Source organism: Bufo gargarizans, chromosome 6 (assembly GCF_014858855.1).
Source record: "Bufo gargarizans isolate SCDJY-AF-19 chromosome 6, ASM1485885v1, whole genome shotgun sequence".
In the NCBI taxonomy this organism is placed as follows: Eukaryota; Metazoa; Chordata; class Amphibia; order Anura; family Bufonidae; genus Bufo; species Bufo gargarizans.
The window spans coordinates 359,071,739-359,098,576 of record NC_058085.1 but is presented as its reverse complement, the minus strand read 5'-3'; the positions used below and the strand labels follow the sequence as shown (position 1 = coordinate 359,098,576).

At 42.4% G+C, this 26,838-nt stretch overlaps 1 protein-coding gene across 2 annotated transcripts in view; it reads right to left on the bottom strand.

The window, feature by feature from the left end:
* The window catches only part of EXOC6 (exocyst complex component 6), a 265,734-nt gene that overhangs the window by 23,592 nt on the left and 215,304 nt on the right, over positions 1-26,838 (bottom strand). For both annotated transcript variants that reach the window (XM_044297928.1, XM_044297929.1), the window contains exon 20: positions 24,854-24,927. In XM_044297928.1, the coding sequence (XP_044153863.1) occupies positions 24,854-24,927 (74 nt within the window). The remainder of the gene's footprint in view (positions 1-24,853; positions 24,928-26,838) is intronic.

The following is a 26,838-nucleotide window of genomic DNA, read 5'->3' as shown; positions in this document are numbered from 1 at the left end:
AAATTCTACGGATGTCCATCTGACGAGAGGTTGGCACTTGGAGACAATTTTCTCTTAGGTTGGTTAACTCTTTATTCCACTATTACAAAAAAACAACAAATACAATCAGAGTGCAATCCGCGTTGTCCCAGGATGACTTTATTTCTCTGAGAAGGTGATTCCTGGAGTTCCTGCTGACTATCAGTGACTTCTCTTCTCAGATACTTTGATCACTGATGCAAACCCCTTCTTTTTCTCCTGGTATTTAGGATTTGGAGCCCACCTGCAGTGAAGTCTGTAAAAGGGATAATGGACAATCCCCGTTTCTCTCTAAAATCTTTGAGACTCACAAAATGAAGTCTTCAAGGATCATGACCTGAATACATAACAACAATACAACTTCATGAGCCTCGTTTTATTAAACTGGAACATGTTCTATGGGCAAGAAAACTCTGATGCTCAAGTTTCACGCATTTGGATTAAAAACTAAGTCCATAAGATTCTCGGAGCTAAGATCACACCGTAGGAATCCAGAATACAACTTCAACATGGGCTGAGCTAATCTCACTCATAGACACATCTACATTCTTCTTGTTTGATGGCTATCAGGCATTGCTAACCTGAGATTACTTCACAAGTGCTTATTAGAACAGGGCATTCTTTTCTACAATGTTCACTGCTATAAAGGCTAATAAAATTGTCCCCATGATAACTCTGACCATGCAGAAAATCTCACTTTTTGTATATTTTCATCCAAACAATTTCAGAATGATATACTATATTGTGCATGCAGGGTCTTATGCATCCTGAAGGCCGATGTCTCAGGCAATGAGAGTTGATTGGTTTTCAAGCTTCCAAGCTCATTTGGATGGTGTTTGCCTAGATACTAATACTAAAGCTCCCATACATATAAGATAAAGGTGCATAAAGAAACCTGTTCGGGGAGAAAAGGCAAAGGCATATTGGATTTTACACACTTATTCCTTTTGTTCTCACAGGAGATAATTGGCAGACATTAGACTTTTACAACTGTAAAGATAGTTGTCGGAAGAATGTTTGTTCATCCAAAATCTCCCATTGATATGAATGTTTGGTCAAACATGCATATGTAGTGCATGAGAAAAGAAAGCTGCTGCCTGACTCCTCGGGTAGTGCCCATCTCATGCAAACAAAAGGAATAGGTAGCTAAAACCCAGCGTGCCCAATCCTTATCTCCCTGACATCAGCCATCAGAGAGTTGGGAGGCCTTCAAACAGTAGATGGTCAGCCAAACCCACTTGAATTGTTGGATTTAGCCCATACACACATTTGTGGCCAGCTTAAGGGAGTTATCCGGGTAATAATATTGATTAACTATCCAGAGCATAGGTCATCAATATCACATCGGTGGGAGTCCGAGTCCCACAACCCCACTGGTCAGCTGTTTCAGGAAGTTGCAGTCCTGACGGAGCACCCGACCTCTTCTAACAGCTGATTCCAGTAGTTGGACACCCGCTGATTTAATATTGATGTCCTATCCTGAGGATAGGCCATGAATATTAATTCCCAGATAATCCCTTTATTTAAGGCTGCTCCTGTACATATTAGACCATCCACCACTCTGGAGAATGTAGGTTCAACCAGAAAATGAGATGCAAAAAAAGATCTGTCTTCAGTTTAGCCTTCAAGTTTATCATCAATCATTAGTAATACGATTCGTCCCAGTAGTCCAACCTGATCACAAGGCTTTTCTAAGTTGACATTTACATTGATTGATTTGTACATGGCTTCATTTAACTTAGGGACCTATTTCTGCATATTTCTTTAGAAACAGCCTAATATCATCCAGATAGAGCTGTTTGCCTGTGAATAGAACATGGCTTACCATAAATTGTAGGGTCAGGGCAATGAACACAGCAAAACATGTAAAATTCACGGAGAATGTGTTTGCAGACTAATCTGAAAAGATGTAACTTGACGAAAGTTTTTATAATATATATGCACCCAAGGGGGAAAATAAATCCTTTTCTCTCACCATACTTCCAAAAAAACAACAACAACATACTACAGAATATAATAGAAGAGATTTCGATACAGTTTTGACTCCCCTAGAGAACGGGAGCAGGAGTTCGTAGAACGAGTCAGAGAGCAAGAGATAAAATACTTAATTTGTTGTTGGACGTGTCAGGTATGCAGGACATCTGGAGGCTCACTCACCTAGACAGCAGGGAGCAAACCCACTTCTCTTATGCATGGCCATGCAGAGACTATATACTGACATGTCAAAATGCATAACACATTTTGGAAGGCTAGACAAAGGTGCGTTCATACAAGACCTGGAAAGAATGTTTTTAGGCTACTTTCACACTAGCGTTTTTGCTGGATCTGGCAAGATTCAGAAAAAACGCTTCCGTTACTGATAATACAACCGTCTGCATCCGTTATGAACTGATCCGGTTGTATTATCTTTAACATTGCCAAGACGGATCAATCATTAACTCCATTGAAAGTCAATGGAGGACTGATCCGTTTTCTATTGCGTTTTCTCCGCATCCCAGGATGGAAAGCAAACTACAACATGTTAAGGTTTGCTCTCCGGTATGGGAACGCAACTAAATGGAATGGAATGCATTTTGGAGCATTCTGTTCTGTTCAGTTTTGTCCCCATTGACAATGTAATGGGGACAAAACTGAAGCATTTTTTTCCGATATTGAGCCCCTATGACAGAACTCAATACCGGAAAACTAAAACGCTAGTGTGAAAGTAGCCTTAATCTACAAGCATCATAGTGGTTCCCAAATGCACTGGACATTATCCAAAGCAAGGCCGGTGTCAGCACCCGGCATACCCGGGCAAGTGCCAGGGCCCACAGCTCCTGCGGGAGCCCACTGCACAGCTGATTATAATTGTGAAGCACTAGAAGGAGGGCAGTGGTGTGCTAAGGGGGCGGTGGTCCACCCCTGGTGCCCGCTCTCAGGGGGTATCAGAACACAGAAGCAATGAGCGCTAACGCTTCCATCAATACAGATAGAAGCGCTCATTGCTGGAGCGCAGGGAGCTGCAGTCCTGTCACTCACCACTCAGCTCCCCGCGCTACTCCCCTCCTTCAGGCCGGCGGCGCTCTGAATGGTGAAGCAGGAAGACTTCTCCCCGCTGCACCATTCAGCCTGCAGGCACAGATTGCGCTGCTGGCCTGTGTGGGTGGAGCCTGCAGCCCGGAAATCTGCATAAGCTCCGCCCACACCATGCTGCAGAGCGATCTGTGCCTGCAGGGGTCCAAAGTGTAGGGCACCTGCCGCCGATCTCTGGCATGTTATATGATCCTGCACACAGACACAAAGATTTCTGATAAGAGATAATATCCTACATCACTACTTACTGGGCTCTGTCTTTACATCACAACCTATTCTCTTTCACTATATCACTCCCCAAAGTCTCAGTGATCCTGGCTTTTACCACCAATAACCAATGCCAGGGTTGCCCATGGTGATTTCTGAGCTCAAATATTTTCTAGGCAGTGGTCTGATTGATGCTGAAAGAGAGTAACTCAAATTATTTATCAAGTGGGAGATTTTTCTTACTTGTTCCTACTCCAAGAAAGAAATTCCAACAATTTTATTCTTGGCATTTAAAAGACAACCTACAGGGCACCTAAGATGTACCGAAAAATACCAGAAACAGAGTAATCCAGACTTATAGTAGATCTTGACATCAGAGTTTTGAGGATACGTGTCTTGGTTCCAGAGACTGTTGGCATGTGCTATAGCAAAGGCCCCTTTACACAGGTCGATGTATAGGCAATCGGGAGTTTGTTTGTCATTGATCACTGCCTGATTGTTTCCATGCAGCAATCATCTCCTCTGTATGGGGATGAGCGATCGCTACTGCAATCGTTTGTCCCTATACATATTACTTGCCTGCCTGCATCAGATCCTTGTTTATTCAGGACAATCTGCTACCGGCAAGCAAGGATTCTATGTGCCTGATATGAATACAACGTTTTGCTCATCTCGGTGGCACATTTAGATGGGGAAATTATTAGAAACAAGTGTTCTTAGGGATGCTGATCCCAATAATTGCCCAAGCTTCAGCCTCTGTAAAAGGGCCCTAACATGTACAGTATACTTTCACAATAAATGCATGGATATATTGGTTGACTGAAGAGTATGTATGTATTGTATGCCAAAACTAGAGTACCTGTTTACATTATTTTAATCGCTCTTAACCACATCTCTCTCTTTTTTCCTTTTCTCTCTCCCCATATCCTGTTATCTTTTATACATACTGTTTAACATTGTACAGGGCAAAGTAGCACCCTTTGTACTTACTTAAATTGTTTAAAACATAAAAAACTAAAATATAAAGATTTTTCAAAAAAAGAAAAATCCGAGTTGCCTGATCCTTCTTTCTCTCTGGATCTGTCAAGGGACTGTCAGGCTCTACCTGTACACATTAGACTGGTGACACATCAAAAGAAAGGATGGGGAATCCCTGCCTAATGAAATACACCTGTCACTAAATAATAATAATACATTTGACACTACACCAATGTAGGGGTCGGCCACAGCTTTATTAACAATGAGTTAACAATAAGTTAGATGACTACTGAATAATTTGAAATTCACCCCCTCCTTTCCAGATGCCAGGTCATAACAGCTGTGATGAGCAGTAGTCCTTGATTTTCCAGGTGACATCACTAGAGAGAGGGAAAAGATTCTCCCAAACCACCAGCTGTGGCATCCAAATATATAAAATAACAAACCAACAAACAGACAGAACCAACATGAAAATAGAAATAACCATAAATATATAAGCCAAATGATTGAAGCAAAGGGGGCAGGAGGGCAGGTTGTAACAAACAGTTCACAAATGGTCCAAGAAGGGAGAATGGGTGCTCACCTTAACCTAACAAAGGCCTTCCCTACCATGTGATCTATGTAGACATAAAGCCAAGCAGAGGGATTCAGCAACCTACAGACCAGCCTTAAAGGATCCTCGCCAGTCAAAACCTCCCTTGCAAAAGCTATAAGATCATCAACCAATCCTGACAAAATAATGGCCCTCTATTAGAACTTGGACTACAAGGTCCAGAAGATCCATTTAGAGAGGACTTTGGAGCTGTTAACTTACCACTGGAATTTCTTATAAGCTTATTAACCCCAGACCTCATTGTCGATATGTTCTATGTGCACATGCATGTGTTTTCTACAGATTCCCTCAAAATAATTTCCTTTGGTGGGTCTATAAAATCCCAGTCTGAAGCTGATTGGGGTTACCAAACCTTGGGCATTCTAGCTTAAAAAATTAAGTTTACACCTGTGTTGGAGACTCCATTCGGGACCTCTGTTGCACATTCCAATTATAATACTTTTTTCTCCACTTAAATTCCTGACTCATAGTCAGTGAGTTCTGTAGTGTGCCATTTGGGTCCGTTATGTGCCAAATCCAGCACTTCCACTGTTCTGCTCCTACAATGAAGCAAAACGGCAGAAATAAAAAGCGGTGATGCGAGAGAGCTGCCTTAGATGGGCCAGGTTTCTGCAGCCCATATCCCTCCATCCTTTTAGCCCAGTACTCATGTTGATGAGATTGAGAGGTGATAACTGCTAACACTCATCTGTATGACCATATCTCTTTCTTACATTTTTATTTTAAATGTATATAAAAATACAAATTCAAGTAGTATTAAAGTACTGTATTAGCTATTAGACAATTTAAGTTCTCCATAAAGCCTCATCTGGATAAAAATTGGTGTGTAATAAGCTTGCAAATACTAAATTGCCCCGTACAATGATCTGCGTTTCTAAATCTACTATTTTCCCAAATCAAAGACCATTGTGCATTATCAAGTTCACCTAAACCACACTGGGGGTCATTTACTAACTGATATACGCCAGTTTTATGGCGTATATCTGTTGCAGATTGCGGTGCAAATGTTATTCGCGCTGCAATCTGCGACTTTTCCACGTTCACGCCAGGTCTAAAAAAGGGGGCATGGCCTGGGAGGGCCACAAGGCTGGTTTCATTTATAATTTTCTACACCTGTTTTAGGCGTAGAAAATGTTCTAAATCCACGCCAGCAAGGAAGCTGGTGTAGATTCAGACCGGCGGTGGATGCAATGAAGTTATGTAGAGGCCGGCGCCTCTACAGAACTTCAGCGGATAAACTGCCAGCACATGGGTCTAAAATGCCGTTGTTAAAGAGTTATTCCAGTTGGTTAAGGTTATCCCCTATCGACAGGATAAGGGATAATCAGATCGGTGGGGGTCCTACAGCTGGGACCCCCAATCATCATGAGAACAGGGGCCTGTACCTCTGCAGCTCCCTTGAAATGATCGGAGAGGCCGGTCGCATATGTGCACGCCCGCTCCATTTATTTCTATTGGAGTTACGGAGATAGCAGAGTACAGCACTCAGCTACGTCGGGAACTCCAATAAAAATGAATGGAGCGGCCGCACGCATGTGCAACTTTAACCAACCAGAATATCCCTTTAAGTCGTGTATTCTTTAACCAAGTATTTATAAATTGGTGACGGTGCTTCTTGTATTTTGATGCCATTAAAAAAAAAATCATCTGTGACCTCTAATGAGACTATTTTAAAACAAAAATGATCCACACTTTTCAAACAAGCGTAAAAGGTAAATGAGATGTTACCACCATGAAAAGATAATACATCCTTCTTCACCCCAAATTCTACTTTGCCCATAGCAATGTAGTTACTTTATCCTATTCATTTTTTACCGAATCAATCTATTAAGAACCTTAACTAACAAAAATTCCTTAAAACATTTTTGTACCAATTGATGAGATTCAGATACTTGAAAAACATTATCAAAATGTTCACCATTTTTTCCAACAGAAAATTCTCAGAAAGCTAAATTCCTGCCCTCATACGTGGCAAAAATAAACCACCCTGTTCCTCCGGGAATGCACAAAAAGCTGCTTCATCCCACCTGTCCCCATGCCAGTGCATATTAAATAGTTTCAAATCACTTTGAAAAGTTTTGAGTATATTGAGTTATGAACTGTCAGCACTAGAAAAAGTCAATTTAAAGTGGCTGTCCAGCCTAGGAGCCGACAACATAATGGTCGAAAAACTGTGACCAATTTAAAAGAAAACTCAACTGTTCGCAGTGCTGCTGTTCCTGTACCACTACCCCATTCCTGCTCTGCTTCTGTCCCCATCAGACCAAAAGTGGCTTAGTTCCATGACCGCATCGGCCAATCATTGGCCTGGGCAAGCACATGTGCTAGAATAGCAGGTCACTTCTAGTTGGGGTTGTTGGCTCCTTGACCAGACAACCTCTTTAAGCCAGGTACCAATTTTAAAGCTAGTTTTATGTAACAGAGATATCAAATTCAAGTCCCTAAAATATTCTCAAATATTTAAAAGTGTCCTTAACTGAAAGTATAGCAATATCAAACATGTGTGACTGATCACCTGATCGTCTCATCTGATTAGACCACTTGCATGTACCATAATTAAAAAGTTAGTACCGCCATGATGATACTGATGTAAGTCTCATGTAGACATCGAGGTATTTTTTTTATCCCATTAATCATAGTTTAAAAAGAACAGTGACATTATTTGACCCTCATGATGGATATGAACCCAGAAGTAAGATATGGTGCATAAACTACATTAAGAGGAATCTACAAAATCATAAGAGAATTCTTCAGCATTCACAAATATCACTATGTGGGGCCTCACAAAACCTCCCTATATCCCTGCCTCCATTTTTACACTGTGTTTACAAGAAAGTCTGAAAAATACTATGGTCAGATAAGTTAGAGACTTACCTGCTGAGATGGGAAATTTACATATAGCACTGATCACTCATGACTCTGCTAACCAAGAAACTAACTCTTTCCAGGCTTCCGATTCTGACCTCATGCTGAAAAACACTCAATTGTGTCTCTTGGGAATCACTAGACCTACAAGTAGCTCTGCAAAATTATTCCAACTTCAATTCTAAAGTTGGCCATTTTCTAGAGATTTTGGTTGGCCAAAAGGCTGATTTTTCCATTAATTTATCTTGCGAAATAAACAAGAGTTATAGATGCCACCAATGGCAGATGTCGAAAGGTTAATCCTGCCAACATTGGATATTTTTGGTCATTTTTTGCTGTAGTTGGAAGGGCTTTCATGACAAATAAGAAAGAAATGGGGGTTAGTCAGCATATCTCAGTGCGCCATGGCTGAAAGCTCAAAAGCAAACACAACAACTCTGCAAACACAAATAAAGTAAATACAATAGTGCCATACTCACTATAGAAAATGTACTAGTGCTAATGCTACATTATAAATGTGTTAAATTCTGGTCAAATAGATTTTGTACAAGATTATTTGTGCCTGTTCGCCAACGGCAAGGCAAACTTTTTAGGACAGGAACCTACACTAAATACTACCTCCGCTGGTGCCATACTGGCCTCCATTAAATTCAGGGTATGCAGGTTCAACATGTCTGCTGAGCCCACTTTGTACTTTACCACTCCTGGTGCCAAATGGCCTTCAATAAATCCAGGGAGGACAGGCTACAGCTTTATACTTGCACTAATTAAAATCAGCCTATGGTACAGACAGGTTAGTTAGGAGTGCATGACTAATGGGGTCAGCCACACCTCCAATGCAGACTGCAAAGAAAGAGAAGAGGGTACAATCAGCACATCCCAGTGCGCAGGTGCACGTCGCCATGGCTGAAAGCGTTAAAGCAAACACAAACACAATGAAACAGCACTCTGCAAACACAAATAAACTAAATACAATATTGCCACACTCACTATAGAAAATTTACTAATGCTAATGCTACGTTATCAATGTGAGATTCTTGGCAAATACGTTTTGTACTAAATTATTTGTGTCTGTCCGCCAACGACAAGGCGATTCATGACAAATGAAAGATTCGCAGTTCTATCAGTGCAAGCTTAACCTTGGCCACACATTGGAAGTCATCGATCAGCAACTTGCCGTTTTAATCCATGGTGTTGTCTTCCAAAACAACAACCTTCACAGACCAACCATGAAAGACAACTCATTCGAAAAATGTCTGTCTGAAATTTCTAATGTATGGCCAAGTTTAAGTGTGGTTAAATACTTAAGACCATATTCATGAAAACCTTCCCTTAAAAGGGGTAATCACTTATACTTTGGATAGGGAATAACTGCTAGATTATTGGGGGTCTGACCGCTGGGATTCTCACTAATCACGAGAACAGGGGTCCCTTGTTTGAAGAGAGTGGTGGTTGAGCAAGTTAGGGATTGAAGAAGATAGCCTATTGCTGTACTTGGCTATCTCCATCAATCCCACAGACCAGACAGTAAATGGAGCAATAGTGCACATGCCGGACCACTGTTCCATTGAAACAGTGGACTACGTACCCTCATCCTGCTACTGCCAGACTGGTGGGGTGTGAATGCTGGGATTCCCACTGATCTAACAGTTTACCTTCATCCAGTGGATAAGGGATAATAGATTACTGAAGTACCCCTTTAAAGAGCATTGAACATGGCACAAAGGGCATTTCAGAGGAAAACCTACAATAGTGATCATGCACCAGCGCAGGCTTGGGTAGGAAGGTAAGATGCAAGATGGCAAGGCCTGTGGCATAATTTTGTCTGAAGCAAGTGGTGCTGTGGTTTTCATGTAGAAAAGGTGTTTATCAGCAGGATAACACAAGTAATGAGAGTTGGTAGTTAAAAAAGGGGGTTACCCCCTTTTTAAGTGAGAAGTGAGTCGACAACCACCACTGTAACCTACTACACTAGGAGCGCCGTGTTTTGTTTTTTACCTTTAGATATACAAAGTGACCCCGTTAGAGGGGTAACACAAAATGTATGCATTACGAACAGCAGGGAATTCCTCGCTGCCTGTTTAAAAACACTGCTGCTATGCAACTGCCCTACACCTGAATCTGGTCTAGATGCTTAGCCTAGGTAATTTACAGAGAAGTTTTTGAGTGGTTATCCTTCCATTAAATCTTCAGAGTTTCTGTGCTTCTTTGCTGGGTAAAGCAAAAGCTCTGTGCATTTGTTTCTAGATTCCTGTCTAGTCTATTGGTATGGAATCAGTGCATCCCAGGACCATGTGGTTCTACTGTATTTCATTGCTTTTAGCATAGCAATTGTGTTTGCTGTGGATTTGGTTTTCTGTTTGGTCTTGACTTGTTTCGGCTTTCTTGCTGGTTACACTGCAGAGCAGGGTCAGTTCAGCAATTTTTATTTCTGTTCACTGTCATTCACCACTCTCTACCTAAATCCCTTTACCACCTTCCATCTGCTGCATTACTGGACTTCCACCCCCTACATATGTTGCTATCATCATTTGGTTCCTGTCATCTATTGGTGAGTTATTTCACTGTGTTTGTTGCCTGCCAGTGTTGATACGCGTTTCATAATTTTTGTGTGACAGTCCAGTTCCTATGCAGGTCTGCCCTACTGTAAGTCCTGGAGGTATCTCAGTACCAAGAGTCACTGTTAGTGCTTGCGAAAGGCTATAAGTGAAATAAGGTACTGCAAACTTGTGAACAACTGGTGTTGTTTCAGTATGGCAGCTTCTAGCTAATGGTGCCGGGGGCAGGCATGCTTCAGCTTATAGAATGTGATGGTGTTGTGGTCGGACTCCTTTTTCACGGTTCTTCTCGATAAGTGTAAATTAGCTTTTTTTTTTCTCGAGAACTTGTGTGATATGTATTTGGGTTTGGATTATGAGGAGTATAGGGTTATATTATGTATATCCTTTTTGCACTTTTAGTCCACATAGTCCACATAGAAATGCCTCTAACATGATAATTCATGAGTGCTAAATGTAATGTAACATCTTACAACTGTGGTGTGAGGTACAACATACCTCAACCATCAGGAAAAGACTGATCCTGTGAATTTTCTCGGCATTGTTTTGGTGTGGATAATCAGATAATACTGCCCTCCATATCCCCCACCTCGCTCCTTCTTGCTCTGTCATTAATTCTATCAGTTTACAAGGAGCACGTGTTTCATGGTGATTTAATACCGCTCCTCAGCGCCATTATTTATTACTGAGAACACAGTTTTACTGCTCTCCATTGGTGCAACATACGGTGAATATTTAATCAGCTCTACAATATCCATCCCCAGCTAGTTACAAGCGCATTCACAGTGGTGACATGTAATTTACTCTTATAACGTAGTGTTCTTTGCTCTCAGTACTTACCCACATGCATCTGTTGGTGGACTTAATCGCTCCTATTGTAGAACTATCTTAAATTTAAATATTTGCACCTTTAAGGAAATGTAACTAGATGTTAATCTGCTGAAAAATAGCAGATTTTGTTGGGGCCCTGGGCAATGACTGCTTTTTACAAACTAAGAATTTTTAAAAGCAGAGCAAAATCACATGCAGGTTTCATAAAAAATATCCTTCTATTTTTTGTTTACAGCTCTTATGCAGAACTATTTGTTTCCAAGATAACTACAAACAATCCCCGTGTCGTCTCATCCTGTCACCATACTCCTTTTTATGTACCTCCTTTTCTAGTAACCTACTCAGCAAGAAAGAAGGGGCAGATGGAAAGGACTATGCAATCACGGAGACACATACACTATATGGTCATTGAATTCAGGTGTTTCATTCATCCCATCACCACAGGTGTATAAAATCCAGCTTCCAGCCCTGCAGTCTGACTTGACTAACCTTTGTGAAAGGATTGGCTCATTCTAAAGACTTCAGAATTCCAGCGTGGTCCTGTAAGAGGTCACTGCTGCAACAAGTCAGTTTGTGAAATTTCTTCCACGATCAACTCTGAGTGGTATTATTGCAAAGCAGAAGCTTTTAGGAACGACAGCGACTCGGCCACAAATTGTCAGGCCACGTAAAGATACAGAGTGGCGTCACCAACAGCAGAGATGCATTGGGGCATAAAAGTTGCCAACACTCTTTTGACTCAAGAACGTCAGAGTCCAAACCTCCTCTGGCATTAAAGAGCATCGGTTAGCAGGTTTGATTTTGTATTTATGACTCTGGCTGACCTGTTACATGTGCACTTAGAAGCTGAAGGCATCTGTGTTGGTCCCATGTTCATATGTGCCCAAATGCTGTTTTATCATATGCACATAAGCCTCTAGAAGCAATGGGGGCATTGCCGTTATGCCTAGTAGCTCTGCTACCTCAGAAACCGCTGTGCCCTCTGCACCCCGCGTTGCTCCTGGAGGTCATTTGCATATATTAAAACATTATTTTACTCAGCAATGCGGGCACATATGGACGTAGGACCAACACAGATGTCTTCAGCTGCCAAATGCACATGCAGCAGGTCAGCCAATGTCGTAGGTACTAATCTGCTGACAGATGCCCTTTAACACTGTGCTGTCCCGGGAGCTTCATGGCATGGATTTCCATGGCCGAGCAGGTACATGAAAGCCTTACATCATCAAGCACAATGCCAAGGCGTCGGATGGAATTGTGTAAAGCACGCCACCACTGGACTCTGGAGCAGTGCAGACACGCTCTGTGGAGTGATGAATCACGAAAAAAGACCAGATAAAGTGGAAACTTTGAATTCATAAAGCAAAAAAGATTAAATTCTTTAAAATAAAACACAAAATCATCAACTGCTGCAGTCTATGATGGTCTCCAGATTTTGCACTGATCCACTGAAAGCAGTGAACACATGGCTGTGATTGTATACTACAAGCTGACAGTAAAAGCCTGATTGATTTTGTGGCTTTCCTTCAAGACTCTGAACTGGAGATTTAACAAGGCTCTGATCACCCCCTTTGTGGTTTAAATATGCCGTATACCACTGATCAACATATAGCTCCGCCATATGCAACTGATTTCCAATACAGTGAAATACAATTTCATACCATCCAGACATATGCCGAAAGGACACTCATTTCCATTATGGAAAAATTTAGCGTGATGTGAACATAGCCTGCATGAGCCCCCCGGTTTTATAGACTCACATCCTAAACACGATCCAGCCAAATGTTACCTTATCTTTCAAGTGAATGACGCATGGACAGCACATCAAAAGGTACCTGCAATAAGACCCCCTTTTTTTTTTTTTTCCAGAATGTCATGTGACAATATTTCTAAAAAAGAAAACAAGGTCGTCTTCTTGAAAAAGCATCTGAATCATTGAGAAATGTCCAGATGTTACAAACCTGCCCCGAAGAGATGATCATCCAAGCCGCGATCAGACAGGACGCCTTGAAGTTGAGTGCTCGTTACTTGTGAAGTGACAACTGCTGGACAAGTCTCGAACATTATACCCTTCATATCAAAGAAACTGTTACATGTTCCAATCCCTTCAAACTCTCTACATGTCAAGAAACTGTCCAGCAGGAAATCATTAAGCTGTCTGCTCAACGTGGAAATCTACCAAAATGATGATCGCTGGCTCTATTTCGCAATGCGGACTGACAGTGCTGCAAGAAACTGTCGGTACCGCAAACGACTAAAATAATTGCAATATGAAAAACAGTATTGTTTCTGCGCAAACTATCAAATATAAACAGTCTCTTAAATGACTCCTGTTGAGATTCCACCACATCCAATATTACCCTATACGAATAGTGCAGTCGGTTCGTGATTTAAATCACTCCTACCTTCATTTCTCCCGGGGTCTATTCCTTCGTTAGTCCAGCTGTGGTAAAAGCTCCCAATGGCTCGGCTCAATCCCAGAGTCCCTTAGAGGCAGTTTAGTTATTTATTTTATTTCTTTCAGATGGAAGCGTTCCCCGGCCGGTAGCGCGCCTCCTAGTTGATGCTCACACTCCCGTATGGAGCGGGGTGATGTCACCTAAGCACAGCTACGAAAGCTAAAATGGGAAAAAAAATCAATTTTAGCTTTCGTAGCTGTGCTTAGGTGACGTCACCCCGCTTCATACCGGAGTGTGAGCATCAACTAGGAGGCGCGCTACCACCGCGGAACGCTTCCATCTGAAAGAAATTAAATAAATAACTAAACTGCCTCTAAAGGACTCCGGGATTGAGCCGAGCCATTGGGAGCTTTTACCACAGCTGGACTAACGGAGGAATAGACCCCGGGAGAAACGAAGGTAGGAGTGATTTATATCACGAACCGACTGCACTATTCGTATAGGGTAATATTGGATGTGGTGGAATCTCAACAGGAGCCAATTAAGAGACGGTTTATATTTGATAGTTTGCGCAGAAACAATACTGTTTTTCAACGTGGAAATCTGATCTGCTTTGTCAAGTTCTCATGTAGAATAAACTTAGGAAGCGGTTTTTCTGTAAGGATTTACACCTATGCGTCACTTTTCTGCACAGTAGCTGCGGACTGTGTGGATTTTCCATATGGACCATGCTATTCATACAACAGCGATCCCTTTGTTTGCAGGGCAAGATAAGTCTCCAATCTTGGGTCATACTTTAGTAGGTTTTAGTCACAAAATATGCATAGCAAACTATTTTTTGGGGCTGTTTTTCTTTTTCATTTCGGTAGTTGTATGCCATTGAAAGTGAAATACAAAATACTGTCTGTTGGTAGTAGTCAGCGTAAATGAGGAGACCTCCTATACAGACAGGTAATCTATTGTCAGTTTACTGCTGCTGTGGAGCGGGATGTTATCTGCAAGGTAATACTCATTTAATAGTTGGTGTAGAATTGGGATAACGGTATGGCAGCTCTATTTTCTCTTGATTGGCTTAGATAAAGATGCCTACAGAAGAGCATTGCATTGATTAGTGTAACATGTGATGCTCTAATTAAATCAACCCATCCCCCCTCTCTGGTCGCCTAACAGAGAGTTAAAGGGGTCCTCTCACTTCAGCAATTGACATTTATCATGTAGAAAAAGTGAACACAGGGCACTTACTAATGTATTGTGATTGTGCATATTGTCTCCTTTGCTGGCTGGATTCATTTTTCCATCAAAATATACACTGCTCGTTTCCATGGTTACGACCACCCTGTACTATTAAAAAATAAAATAAAGCACCAGCCTATGTGCGCTCCCACGGTCCTGGCCACCAGAGAGGCTGGCATATTTTCCTATAGTGTGCAAGCACGACCACCACTGATGGATGGAAGGGCGGTCGTAACCATGGAAACGAGCAGTGTATAATGTGATGGAAAAATGAATCCAGCCAGCAAAGGAAGCAATATGGACAATCCCAATCCGTTAGTAAGTGGCTTGTATTAACTTTCTCTACATGATAAATGCCAATTGCTGAAGTGAGACAACCCCCTTTAAGTAAGATTGTCTACCATGCTAAAAGTCCACACAATGTGGAGTAAATAGTAGAACACATGGAGACTTCAAAAAAATTATATTGGAAAAAAGACTGTTTATAAAAAAAATACACAGAATATTCACATATAGGTTGTTAATATGTGATAAACATTTTCATGGAAGTATCCCTTTACCCTGCTGTGACTACACAGGGGAGTTTTAGCAATTACCGTAGGTCAGTGCTTCTCAATTATTTTCTGTCATGCCCCCTCTAGGAAGAAGAAAACATTTCGCCCCCCCCCCCCCCCGCGCGACTGTAAATAGTATCATTTGTCTATAAAATTGTTATAAGTACAGCCCCCAGTAATAAAAGCCCCCCTTTGCCAGTAATAACAGCCCCCCCTTTGCCAGTAATAACAGCCCCCCCTTTGCCAGTAATAACAGCCCCCCCCTTTGCCAGTAATGTTATGGGGGGATCTGTGGGTGACAGACACTGTTATGGGGGGATCTGTGGATGACGGACACTGTTATGGGGGGGATCTGTGGATGACGGACACTTATGGGGGGATCTGTGGATGACGGACACTGTTATGGGGGGATCTGTGAATGACGGACACTGTTATGGGGGGATCTGTGGATGACGGACACTGTTATGGGGGGATCTGTGGATGACAGACACTTATGGTGGGATCTGCGGCTGGCACTGTTACAGGGGGATCTGTGGCTGGCACTGTTATATATGTGCCATCCACAGACCCCCCACCCCATAACAGTGCCATCCGCAGTGCCCCCCCCAGCCCATAACAGTGCCATCCACAGACCCCCACCCCTTAAGTTATTAAACATGCCCCCCTCACTCCTAATAGTACCGTATATCCGAATTTCTTCTGTATAATGCCGGCAGGCGGGCGGCCGGCGCGTCCCTCAGTGACGTCACTTGTCTGCGCCGCCTGCTTCATTCATAAAGCAGGCGGCGCAGGCACGTGACATCACCGAGGGACGCGCCGGCCGCCCGGCCTGCCTGCCGGCATTATACAGAAGAAATTCGGATATACGGTACTATTACTAGTATACCGGAGGGAGCGGTGGGGCGGGGCTATAGTACAGTGACCGCACCGCCCCACCGCTATTGCCGGCCCCCAGCTCCTCCTCCCAGTCCCTCCCCCGGCCCCCGCTCCGTACTGCGCCGGCCTCTGATCAGAGGAAGGGAGATAAGCGCTTCCACAATGGAAGCGCTCATCTCCCTGCCGCATATTACACTGCCGCACACCCCAAAGGCCGGCCCTGAACGAGCCCCCCTTTACGGAGCCTGGCGCCCCCCCTGGGGGGCGCGCCCCACTATTTGAGAAGCACTGCCGTAGGTACACTATTCAGAAATCACAAGTGGGATTCAGTATGGCAAGTTGTGATATCTCAAGTCGGATTCTGCCAGTCAATGTTGTGGCATCAGAAGTGGCTTTTGCTCAGGTAACTGTTGTGATATCAGAAGTAGGTTTCGATCAGGTACACTGTGTGGGTTGCAATCAGATATACTACTGTAACATCACAAATGGCTTTCACCTCACAAACGGGTTGCAATCAGGTACATTGCTGACATCACAAGGGGCTTTCAGTCAGATGTACACTACTGTGACATCACAAATGGGTTTGAGTCAGGTGTACACTATGTGACATCACAAGAGGCTTTCAGCCAAGTGTACTTACTGTGACATCACAAAAGGCTTTCAGTAGGTACACTGCTGTGACATCACAATTGGGGTTCACTCCAATACATTTCCGGGGTTCAGTCAAGTACACTTCTGTGACATCATAAGTAAGTATGCTGCTAAGACATCACAAGTGGGTTTAAGTCAGGTACACTGCCATAACAAAAAGCTGTGACCTCATAAGTCGGTTTCCCAACCAGGGACACTGCTGTGACATCACAAGTGGGTTTTAGTCAGATAGCTGTTGTGACATCAAAAGGTTGATGGTAGGTAGGTAACTGCTGTGATGCCACAAGAAGATTTCGGTCAGGTAATCATCACAAGTAGGTATATGCAATATCTGGCATTTTGGTCTGTCAACGGTAACGTTGAACTCTTTTTTTTTTTGTGTGCGGCAGTACATGTTCTCTTGGGTGTTATGTGTGGACACTTCAAAATCTGTGATTACCTCTGGAAACTCCAGAAAGATGTCGTCACACCCGGGGAACACTTACCCCCATTCTAAACTAAGAAGCTTTGTATAGGGGAGAGTAACACATTCTAGAACTTCCTATTTTAGCAGCCTTGTAGCTCTGGGGTGCTAGGTTCCAATCTGACCGAGGACAACATCGGCATGGAGTTTGTATGTTCTCCCAGTGTTTGTGTGGGTTTCCTCCCACACTCCAAAGACATACTGATAGGGAACTTAGATTGTGAGCCCCATTGGTGGACATCGGGATGCGAATGTCTGTGAAGCGATGTGGAATATGTCAGCGCTATATAAGTGCATGAAATAAATAAATAAATAAAATAAGATTTATTGCCTGGTTTCCCTGCACCCATGAAAGATAGGCAGAGGAAAATAAAAGACTGGTGCTACTTTTTTCTTGTAGAGACCTCACACCTAAGTGAGAGGTACTGGTGAATGTAATTTTATTTCATCTTCCAATATTGGGTTTTCTGCTGATCTTCTATAATTAGGGACCACTGGGATACACAGACAAACCAGTGAAGGCGGCTGCACCCTGAGTGACTGTATTACATGCATGACTGGTTGTTGATCCGGCATGCAACCAAAATAGGTGAGCAAGATTCCACCAGATTTTCATCCCTCCCTGTATGTATATTGTTGTTGCTAAGTTCATGTCTATGTCTGTATTTGTCTTTTTTAGCACCTCTCTAATCTTGCCTGAACCCATGGCAAGTATATAACAATAGGCTGAGTTTAAAATCCCGGTTGAAGACTACTGAAATAGTAAATACTGGAGTTAAGTAGTTAAATCAAACATTTGATGGATCAGGTGGAACAAGACTCTACTAGCATACCTTCCAAAGTATGACATTGGAAAAGCATTACAACACACCCCCAGGAATAAAGGAAAGTCAAAAATGAATGGGCACAGTAAATTCTGGATCATTGCATCAAGCAGGGTGCGTTGCCTGGCTTTTATCTGTGCTGCCTTTTAATTAGCGCTAATGTTACTAATACAAGTCAATGAGGTTCCTCTGAGTCAGTTCCCCTTGGGAGCATGCCCTCAAGAGTGCCTGCCACAGGTGTCTGCAAGGATGACGGCCACATATGCTCCCAGAGTACCTGCTACAGATGCCAATAATGTCACCGGTGTCAGCTGCCAATATGATTTATAGTACCAGCCATGGATGCTCTGATATCATGGACAGATGCCCTCAGTTTCTAACCACCGATGGTTCCTATTGTACCTGCAATAGTTGTCCCCCAGAGTGCATGCCACTGAAGTCTGTAAGAGTGACTGCTACAGTTACCCCCAGAATGCCTGCTGCAGAGTGCCAGCAACAGATGCATTTTATAGTACCTGTCCCACATCCTTTCAGTTCAGGCATAGATTCTCCACATTCCAGCCACCGATACTTCCTATTGTGCCTGTAACAGATATCCTACAGAGTACTCTCCACAGATGTACCCCAGAGGATCAGCCACAGATGCCTCCACATTCCAGCTGCATAAGATCTATTCTGTGCAAGCCACAGATATCCCCCAGAACCCATCCATGGCTTCCTTCCATGTCTGACACATGGCATTCATGTTCTTAGATCAGATGAAGCAATAGACATCGTCGTCATTATCAGTTATGGTGGAGATACATGAGGAACAGGTTAAAAAACTGTAAGCTGCTGCCAATATCTGTACACTGGAAGGTACCAGTAAGTGTGGGAGCAGCAGATGTTATCCGGTTTTTAAGGTTCTTTTGAACTTTTAAAGTAAACTTGTGGAGCAGAATCACACCTTTTATGTTAGACCAGGAACAGGGATGAAAACGTCTGTAGGCTACTACAATTTCTTGGTTTCTTCAAGAAGGTGTGAAGAACAAGCACTAATTGGGAAGAGAATCCAAGTGGAGCAGTGACCAGAAAACATTCCTTGGAGCTCAAGCCATCTCCTGAGATCAATTACAACTTCTCAAATGTGTTAAGGTTTCTACATTGACCTTAACACCAGAAGATGTGAAAGGCTCCCCAGAACAAATACTCTTTTTCCGAATCCAGCAGCTGGAAGCTTGAAATAGAGGGGATTATTTCCAAATGTAGAGTTTAGGACAAAAGAAACCACTTTCAGATATTCCGTGCTCTGATAAATAAGAAAGAAAAAAACAAAACAATTTCCTCCTTCAGCTTCTTAGAGGAGTTCATGAGAAGGAATTTTTTCAGGTGATTTATTTGGGGAAGCAACATAAAAAAGAGGTGTAATTAAATATATTGAAAATCAAAGGTGACATGACATTACATAGAGGTCAGAAGGTTACGGTACCAAGTATTTCCTGGAAGTAATGTGAGTTCTAGTTTTTCATTTATTCTATCTATCATCTATCTATAATGTATATATCTATCTATAATGTATATATCTATCTATAATGTATCCATCTATCTATAATGTATCCATCTATCTATAATGTATCTATCATGTATCTATCTATAATGTATCTATCAATCATGTATCTATCATGTATGTATGTATCTTTATCTATCTTACATCTATTTATCTATCTATCTATCTCATATCTATTTATCTATCTCATACACATCTTAACACATTCCTTATTTTTCAAACCAGCATTTGGATCTGAATACTTTTGGAACTGCATGTAATTCACTGAGTTATCCAATAAAACATATCAGTATAGAGCCACCTGCTATTTGCTCTTTTCCTTATTCCTCTGTGTACCTGGTTAAGGTGGTCACACATGCTCAGTTCCATTCTTCACCCACCACCTGCCATATCTACTGTTAGAAGCTGTGACAGTTACAGGGAGAGAGTTGACGCATAAAAGGATACGGCCCTGGAAAAAGGACACAACTACTGAGCTGCCAACTAAAACTAGCAGAGCAATTGGAGCAATGACTGGAAAGATCTCTGGATCCATGTGAGGTACAGGGATGGTTATAGCTTTGTTAGAAAGTTATTGTCATGTACTATATGCTGTCTGATTTTCATTTTGGATCATTCAATTAATTGTCCAAGACAAGCAGAAAGAAATTGGTCATAAAGGTGACTTCTACCTTTTTGATAAATAATTCAATATAATGAGGGGCTTGTATGGCAATGGGACTCCTAGGAATCCTTTAGATCAGGCATGTCCAAACTGCGGCATGTCCAAACCCTAATAGCTGTAAGCTATCCAGGCATGCTGGGAGTTGTAGTTTTGCAACAGCTGGAGGGCCGCAGTTTGGACATGCCTGCTTTAGATGAAATAAAAATTCCCCCCCCCCCCAAAAAAAAATAACAACTTATAGACCATTGCCTTCAGACTATGTGACCAGTAATGACGTAAGGCAGATTGTTGAGATAACTGGCTTCCATTAACTAGCTGGTGATTGGCAGGGAGATCAAACTGTTTCATTTACAGGTCAAGTATTCTTTAGAAAATGAAGGGCAATCCTGCTGATCTGACGTGGAGCTGTGGTGTCTGCTAAAGTCCCAAACCTCCTGCTCTGCAGCCTGGATGCTCAGACGCTCATGGGTATCAGACTCTACCTGTCATCAACTCCTCTGAGCAAAGCAGGACACATCAGGGGCTTGACCTGGGGGCGCTGTCCGGGTGGGCAGGTAGACCCTCAGCTACTGGGCCGACTTCCTTATCTTTCATATGCTAGAACCATGCAGGAGTATCACATTTTAGCCGAAAAAACAGAAGCTTGACCCTTCCAAGAATTTCACGAAAGGAAGAGGCTCAGTTACTTTCCAACAAACACTTGAAGAAAAAGCTGTCATTCAGAGTATTACTGGGAGTGCATCATGCGAAAACAAACAGAGGGCAGCCGTGTGGTGAAACGGCATGATTGTATGGAGATCTTATCAATGGGACCTCCACAACAACACGACATTCCACATTTCTATGGCGCACAGACATTTCCATAGGGTGGAACTCTGGGAACATTCCACAGTTGGCTGAAATTCTGAAGGCAGCTGGTTTTCTGGTGGCACAGAGCGGTGCATTGAGGGTGTTCAGGTAGCAGGTAATAGAAGATTCCTGCCTCAGCCTTCAAAGTTATTGATGATACAATGAAACGTTTCAGAATTTTCCAGTATCATTTTTATACCAATTCCTTATAGTTTTTAAGATGCTTTCTATCCTTCAGTAAGAACTTTCTTCATGACACACCTAACCACTCAATGCATGTATCCCGGCACCACACACAGTTAAAGGGATTCTCCAGTTTTCCAAAACTGATGACCTATCCTAGATCATCATGATTGGTGGGAGTCCGATTCCGGACATCTCCGCCGATGAGCCGTTTGAAGGAGCTTCATCTCTACTGTGACAGCCTAGGTCCTCTTCAATGTTCTCCTGCAAACCATCAACATTGTCATGGCGGTGCAGTGTATCTATAGCTTTTTTTGTCCCATTCACTTCCTTCAGTTCATGCACAGATACCAGGGGCGGACTGGGAACTTAAAGTGGCCCTGGACAAAAAAAAACTAAAAGGGCCCCATGTAGGTGGATCCAGATTGACAGAAGACGAGGCAACACAAGTAGGCAGGGACAAGAGACCAAGACTGGGCCATCAATACCGTAGTGCAACACAAACTACTGCCCCAGCAGAACCATATACCACAGTGCAGCACAAACTACCGCCAATATTCAATTGTATCACTGTCCTGAGGATGGTGATACAGTTGAATTCAGTACCTGTAGATAAGTACCTGATGCTCCTAGCATTAATTAATGCTGAGGGCTTCAGATCGTTACGTATCTATCCGGCAGCAATGAGGAGGGCTCAGGGGCCCCTTGGGCATCAGCCCACAGGGAGATTTCCCTGTAGGGTCTAAGGCCAGTCCGCCCGTGGCAGATACAATAGATTATGATGTCTGTAGGTAGTGAGGTAGTCACGTGGCATGCATTATTCAGACAGTGGACCCGGCAACCAGGGAGAAGGGACAGTGTCAGAGTGGGAATGGTTGACGGAGGACTTTAGCGTGTGAGCTGGGGTAAGGAATGATGATCTGTTTTACAGCTTCACTTTTGGAGCTTTATTTGATTTGGACTGGAAAACTATTTAAAGGGAACTTTATGCTGACCATACTCACGGCAGTATAATGTAGAGACAAGTGAGTTGATTTCAGCGGTCTGTCATTTATAAGTTAAAAGTAAGTGGTTGTCGAGAACCAACATCACAATCATTGCAGACTGGGCCTGGAAAAGAGTCACGGCCACCTGAGAAGAGTCCTGGTTATTCATAAATGCCTGCCCTCCCTGCCCACCTGCTGATGATTGACAGTCTTCTACCTAGTTTTCTCCCTTTTTCTCTGGAAGCAAAGTGCCAATTATCAGCAGATGAATAACCATGACTCTTCTGAAGTAGATTTGACTCTTTTCAGGGCCTGGGCTGCAATGTTTATGATGCTAGTTCTGAGCAACCACATACATTTAGCTGATGAGTGACACACAGCGCTGAAATCAGCATTTCTATCACTATTTTATGCTGCCCTCATCAAGGTCAGCATAAAGTTGTTGACAGGTTCCCTTTAAAGAGGACTTGTCACCGCTCCTGACCTGCCTGTTTTAATGGTTTCATGCATTCCCCATGTAATAACAGTTCTGGAGCATCTATTCTTATGTCTCTATGTTGTGCCATTCCTTTATTATTTCTACTAGAAGTTATGAATGAATTGCTAGCAGTCTGCAGTAAGGGTACAGAGAATAGTTTCGCTAGGTTTTCCTCTAAGTAGAGTTTCTCATTTCGGACTACAAGGCTCAGGGGAGAAAAATAAATTTCACTAACCCTGACACCAGACCAGGTAAAGCCCAGGAGGCTCTTAATGATGTAACTTAAGTGTTTGCAAAGTCCTGTTTTTTTCTGAGTTAAGGTGTCAATTTCCTTCCCTAAAGAAAGATCGCTGGTAACTGTTATATTAACTAAGGAGTTCTACCGGTATCGTCAATACCTCACATATCGGGGTATTTCTGATACAGTTTGTTTACTAGATTGGACCCCATACATGAAATATGGTCATATTCATTTCATAAATAAAATAAATGTGGGGACACAACAACAAAAAACACTCCAGGAAATTAACCACTTGTGGATCGGCCAACATCTTTGTACATCAGGTTTCCCATAGGTCTCTTATAAACACATTGGGGAGCTTTATTAAGAAAGGGTCACCGGAATTCTGGTAAAAATTACATGATTACACACAATTATAAATTCTCCCAAAAGTGCAGTAACACTTATTGGGGAAGATTTATCAAAATGGTGTAAAGTAGAACTGGCTTAGTTGCCCTAAGCAATGTGGGCCATATGGACATGGGACCAAGTTTACTTGAATTAGCTGAGTAGCGGCTGGATATCCACCGGACCCCATTATAGTCAATGGGACTGGCAGGCATACCAGTACCGTCTGGCAATGCTCGATTCTGAGAGCGCTCTGGCAGAGAACAACCTGCCGGTACTCCTGCCGACAGTGTAAAGCTAGTCTTACAGCTCTATCTTCAGTCACTGAATACAGCAGCTCTGCCTGCCTCGCACGGATGGGAAATCCTAGCAGTATCTGAAGCAGCACTCAGCAGCTGAGTTACATGCAGCAAACCAGTTGCCTGTATAACAGATGTGGAAACTCCTTTAGGTCAGGTTTCCTGATGCAGTCTTGGAAGCCAAAATCAGGAGTGGATCATAAAAGGAGAGAAAGTATAAAAGACAAATACAACAGTTTTTTTTAGTTTTTTTTTTACAATCGACTCCTGGTTTTGGCTTCCAAAACTGCATCACCTACCACAACAATAAGCAGCCAGCTATTACCTCATTACTCAGAAGGTTACATTAAGAAAAGGCACAAGAGCTGACAGCTTTCATATTGCTGAACTGCTGACAGCAGCTTTTACAACCACTTTTATACATATAATACAACTAATGCACTCACTTATATTTAGATGATGCTGCAGCAACTCCCCCATTACTGTATACTGCTGTAATGATGAATGGCACACAAGCCAAAGGTGCCTATGCAGGACACGTCTACCCCATTCAGGTAAGTCACATTTGATATAACTGGCAGCACACATGTAGGTGTCTCTTAAAGGGGTTGTCCCTCAAAAAATATTCCGCAGATTTTAAAACCAGCACCTGGATCTGAATACTTTTGAAATTGCATGTAATTAGAAATTTTGAATAGCCAGTAAGTTATTCAATAAAAATGTATCTGTATGGTGCCAGCAATGTTTCTTATTTCTCTGTCCACCTTGCTAAGATGGACACACGTGCTCAGTTCCATCCTTCATTTTAGTGATTAGTTGCTGCCTCCGTCTGAGTCACTATGACATGTAAAAAGTGTTTGAAAACTATGGGTGCCCCTTTAACATATGTGTCCCTCCAATTATTAGGTTTATATGTATATACACACACAAACACAATGTAGAGTAGGTTCCATTTCTGGAGACGGATCTCCTCTTTACTCTAGATTATTTTTAATACCATGTACAATTTACGGTTACAGACAGACAAATGTCCAATACAGACATAAGAAATATGCATAAATAAAAAAAGAAGTCTTACTTGTCTGAGGTCAATGAATGCTAACTGCAGCGTGTCCTCCTGGAATCCGGGAACTGGGTCGGAACTCGCAAACACTGAAAAAGCAAATTAAATGCAAGCAATGATCAGTCCACACAGGTAACTGGCAATGTGAATTCACTGCCACAATATTACATGCCACCTACAAACAGGGTAGAACGAGTCCACCAAATTTCCTCCTATGGGCTTAGTTCTGGTCACCAAAGGTCCAGCAGAAGAAAAGCTCATTGGATGCAGATTTGGAGCCAATTGCTGGCTGCTAGACACAATTCTTTTTGTTTGATTCCTAAATAACCTGTGAACATACACATGCCTGCATGAGGGGGGGTCCTGAGGTCTACATGCTCTAACAGCGTATATGGGCATGGATTGTGAAGGACCCCTTTATGACATCCATATTACCTGGCAGAGTATATGGTCCGAGTGGACATTTCCTGTAAGTTTCATGTTGTTGGTGTTTTTTTTGTAACTTTTAGCCATGTTCTCTCCCTGATCCATAGTAAATAGGGGTAAGATAAGAAGCTGCATAGTTTTTCACTCAATCTACTGATGCTGTATTTTTAAGAGGACCCGTCACCTCTCCTGACATGTCAGTTTTGGTAACTACTTGCATTCCCCATGTAATAGCAATCCTGCAGCATCTATTCTTATGGTTTTATGTTGTTCCATTCCTTTAATATTCCTACTAGTTTAAAAATAAATTGCCAGCAGTCTGCAGTAAGTGTACTGCTGGGTGTTACCAGTAGAGGGTGTGTCTGACTCTGTCCAATCAGTGCTGCTGGTGTCAGACTGTGCAGGGACACACCCTCAAATGGTAACACCCATCTGTACCTTTACTGCAAGCTGCTGACAATTCATTCATAACCTCTAGTAGACATAACAAAGGAATAGCACAACACAGAGTCATAAGAATCAATGCTCCAGAATTGTTATTACATGGGGAATGCAAGTAGTTACTAACACAGACATTTCAGGAGAGGGAACAGGTACTCTTTATGGGGGTTTTACCACTGGGACTCAGAATGGGTCCGATGCTGATCAGGTCTCCACTGGTTTCTGGTTTCCAGTCCCATCTCCACATACAGGTGATCCAGCTCAGCCAATCACTTACTGAGCTGGGTCACTACTGTATTTCTTGACATATCCTGTGTTTCGAAACGAGACCAGGAAGTTAAAACTAAATAAACATCAGAAGTAAAGATCAGTGGGAGCCAGTAAGTGTTGGAACGGGAGCAGCAGGGGACCGATGAGGTGACTATCGCTTCTTTTATTTTTAATCTTTTTTTTAATTAAATTAAATTTTTCCCTGTGAACAATAAAAAACAAGAATAAATAAATAGATACTGCCATATTGACTAAAATTCACCACTATGGAGAAAATAATGGGCGGCAAATTCACTTGTGTGAATGAGGCCGAGAGCAGGTAACCAGCTCTGCCTGTAACAGAACAAGTCAAGTCAAGTCCATGGAGCAAAAGTGAGATGACTTAAGGTGGTATTGTTGTAAATCCTCACGGTATAAAATGACTGACAATCGTTTTAACTGTTACTTACCATAAAAAGCACATTACTTGTTAGTCTTTATAACTTCATTTGTTATGAGTTGCTTGTAAAATTCCCATCAATTACTACTCCTATCATTTCAAATCTGTATTCTTAAGATGTCAGTTACGCACCTTTTTTCCTCTCAATTACATTACGTTTTCACGAGCTTCTCTGCCTGAAGTTCAAAAACATGCAACATGCTATGATCATCGAGAGGGCTTACTGATGCCCGAGGGGGGCGATTACAGGAGGATCCTGAATGATACTAATTCCAAAACTGTCAACAGATTATAAACATCTGCTTTTGTTATAGCGTCTGCTCCATGGAAAAAAAAAGTCTACCTCTGGTGAGAGCCATTATTAAGGGAACTCTTAGGAGGTGGGAGTGAGCTTAACTTGCACACATCAAGTGTAAGCCTCTAA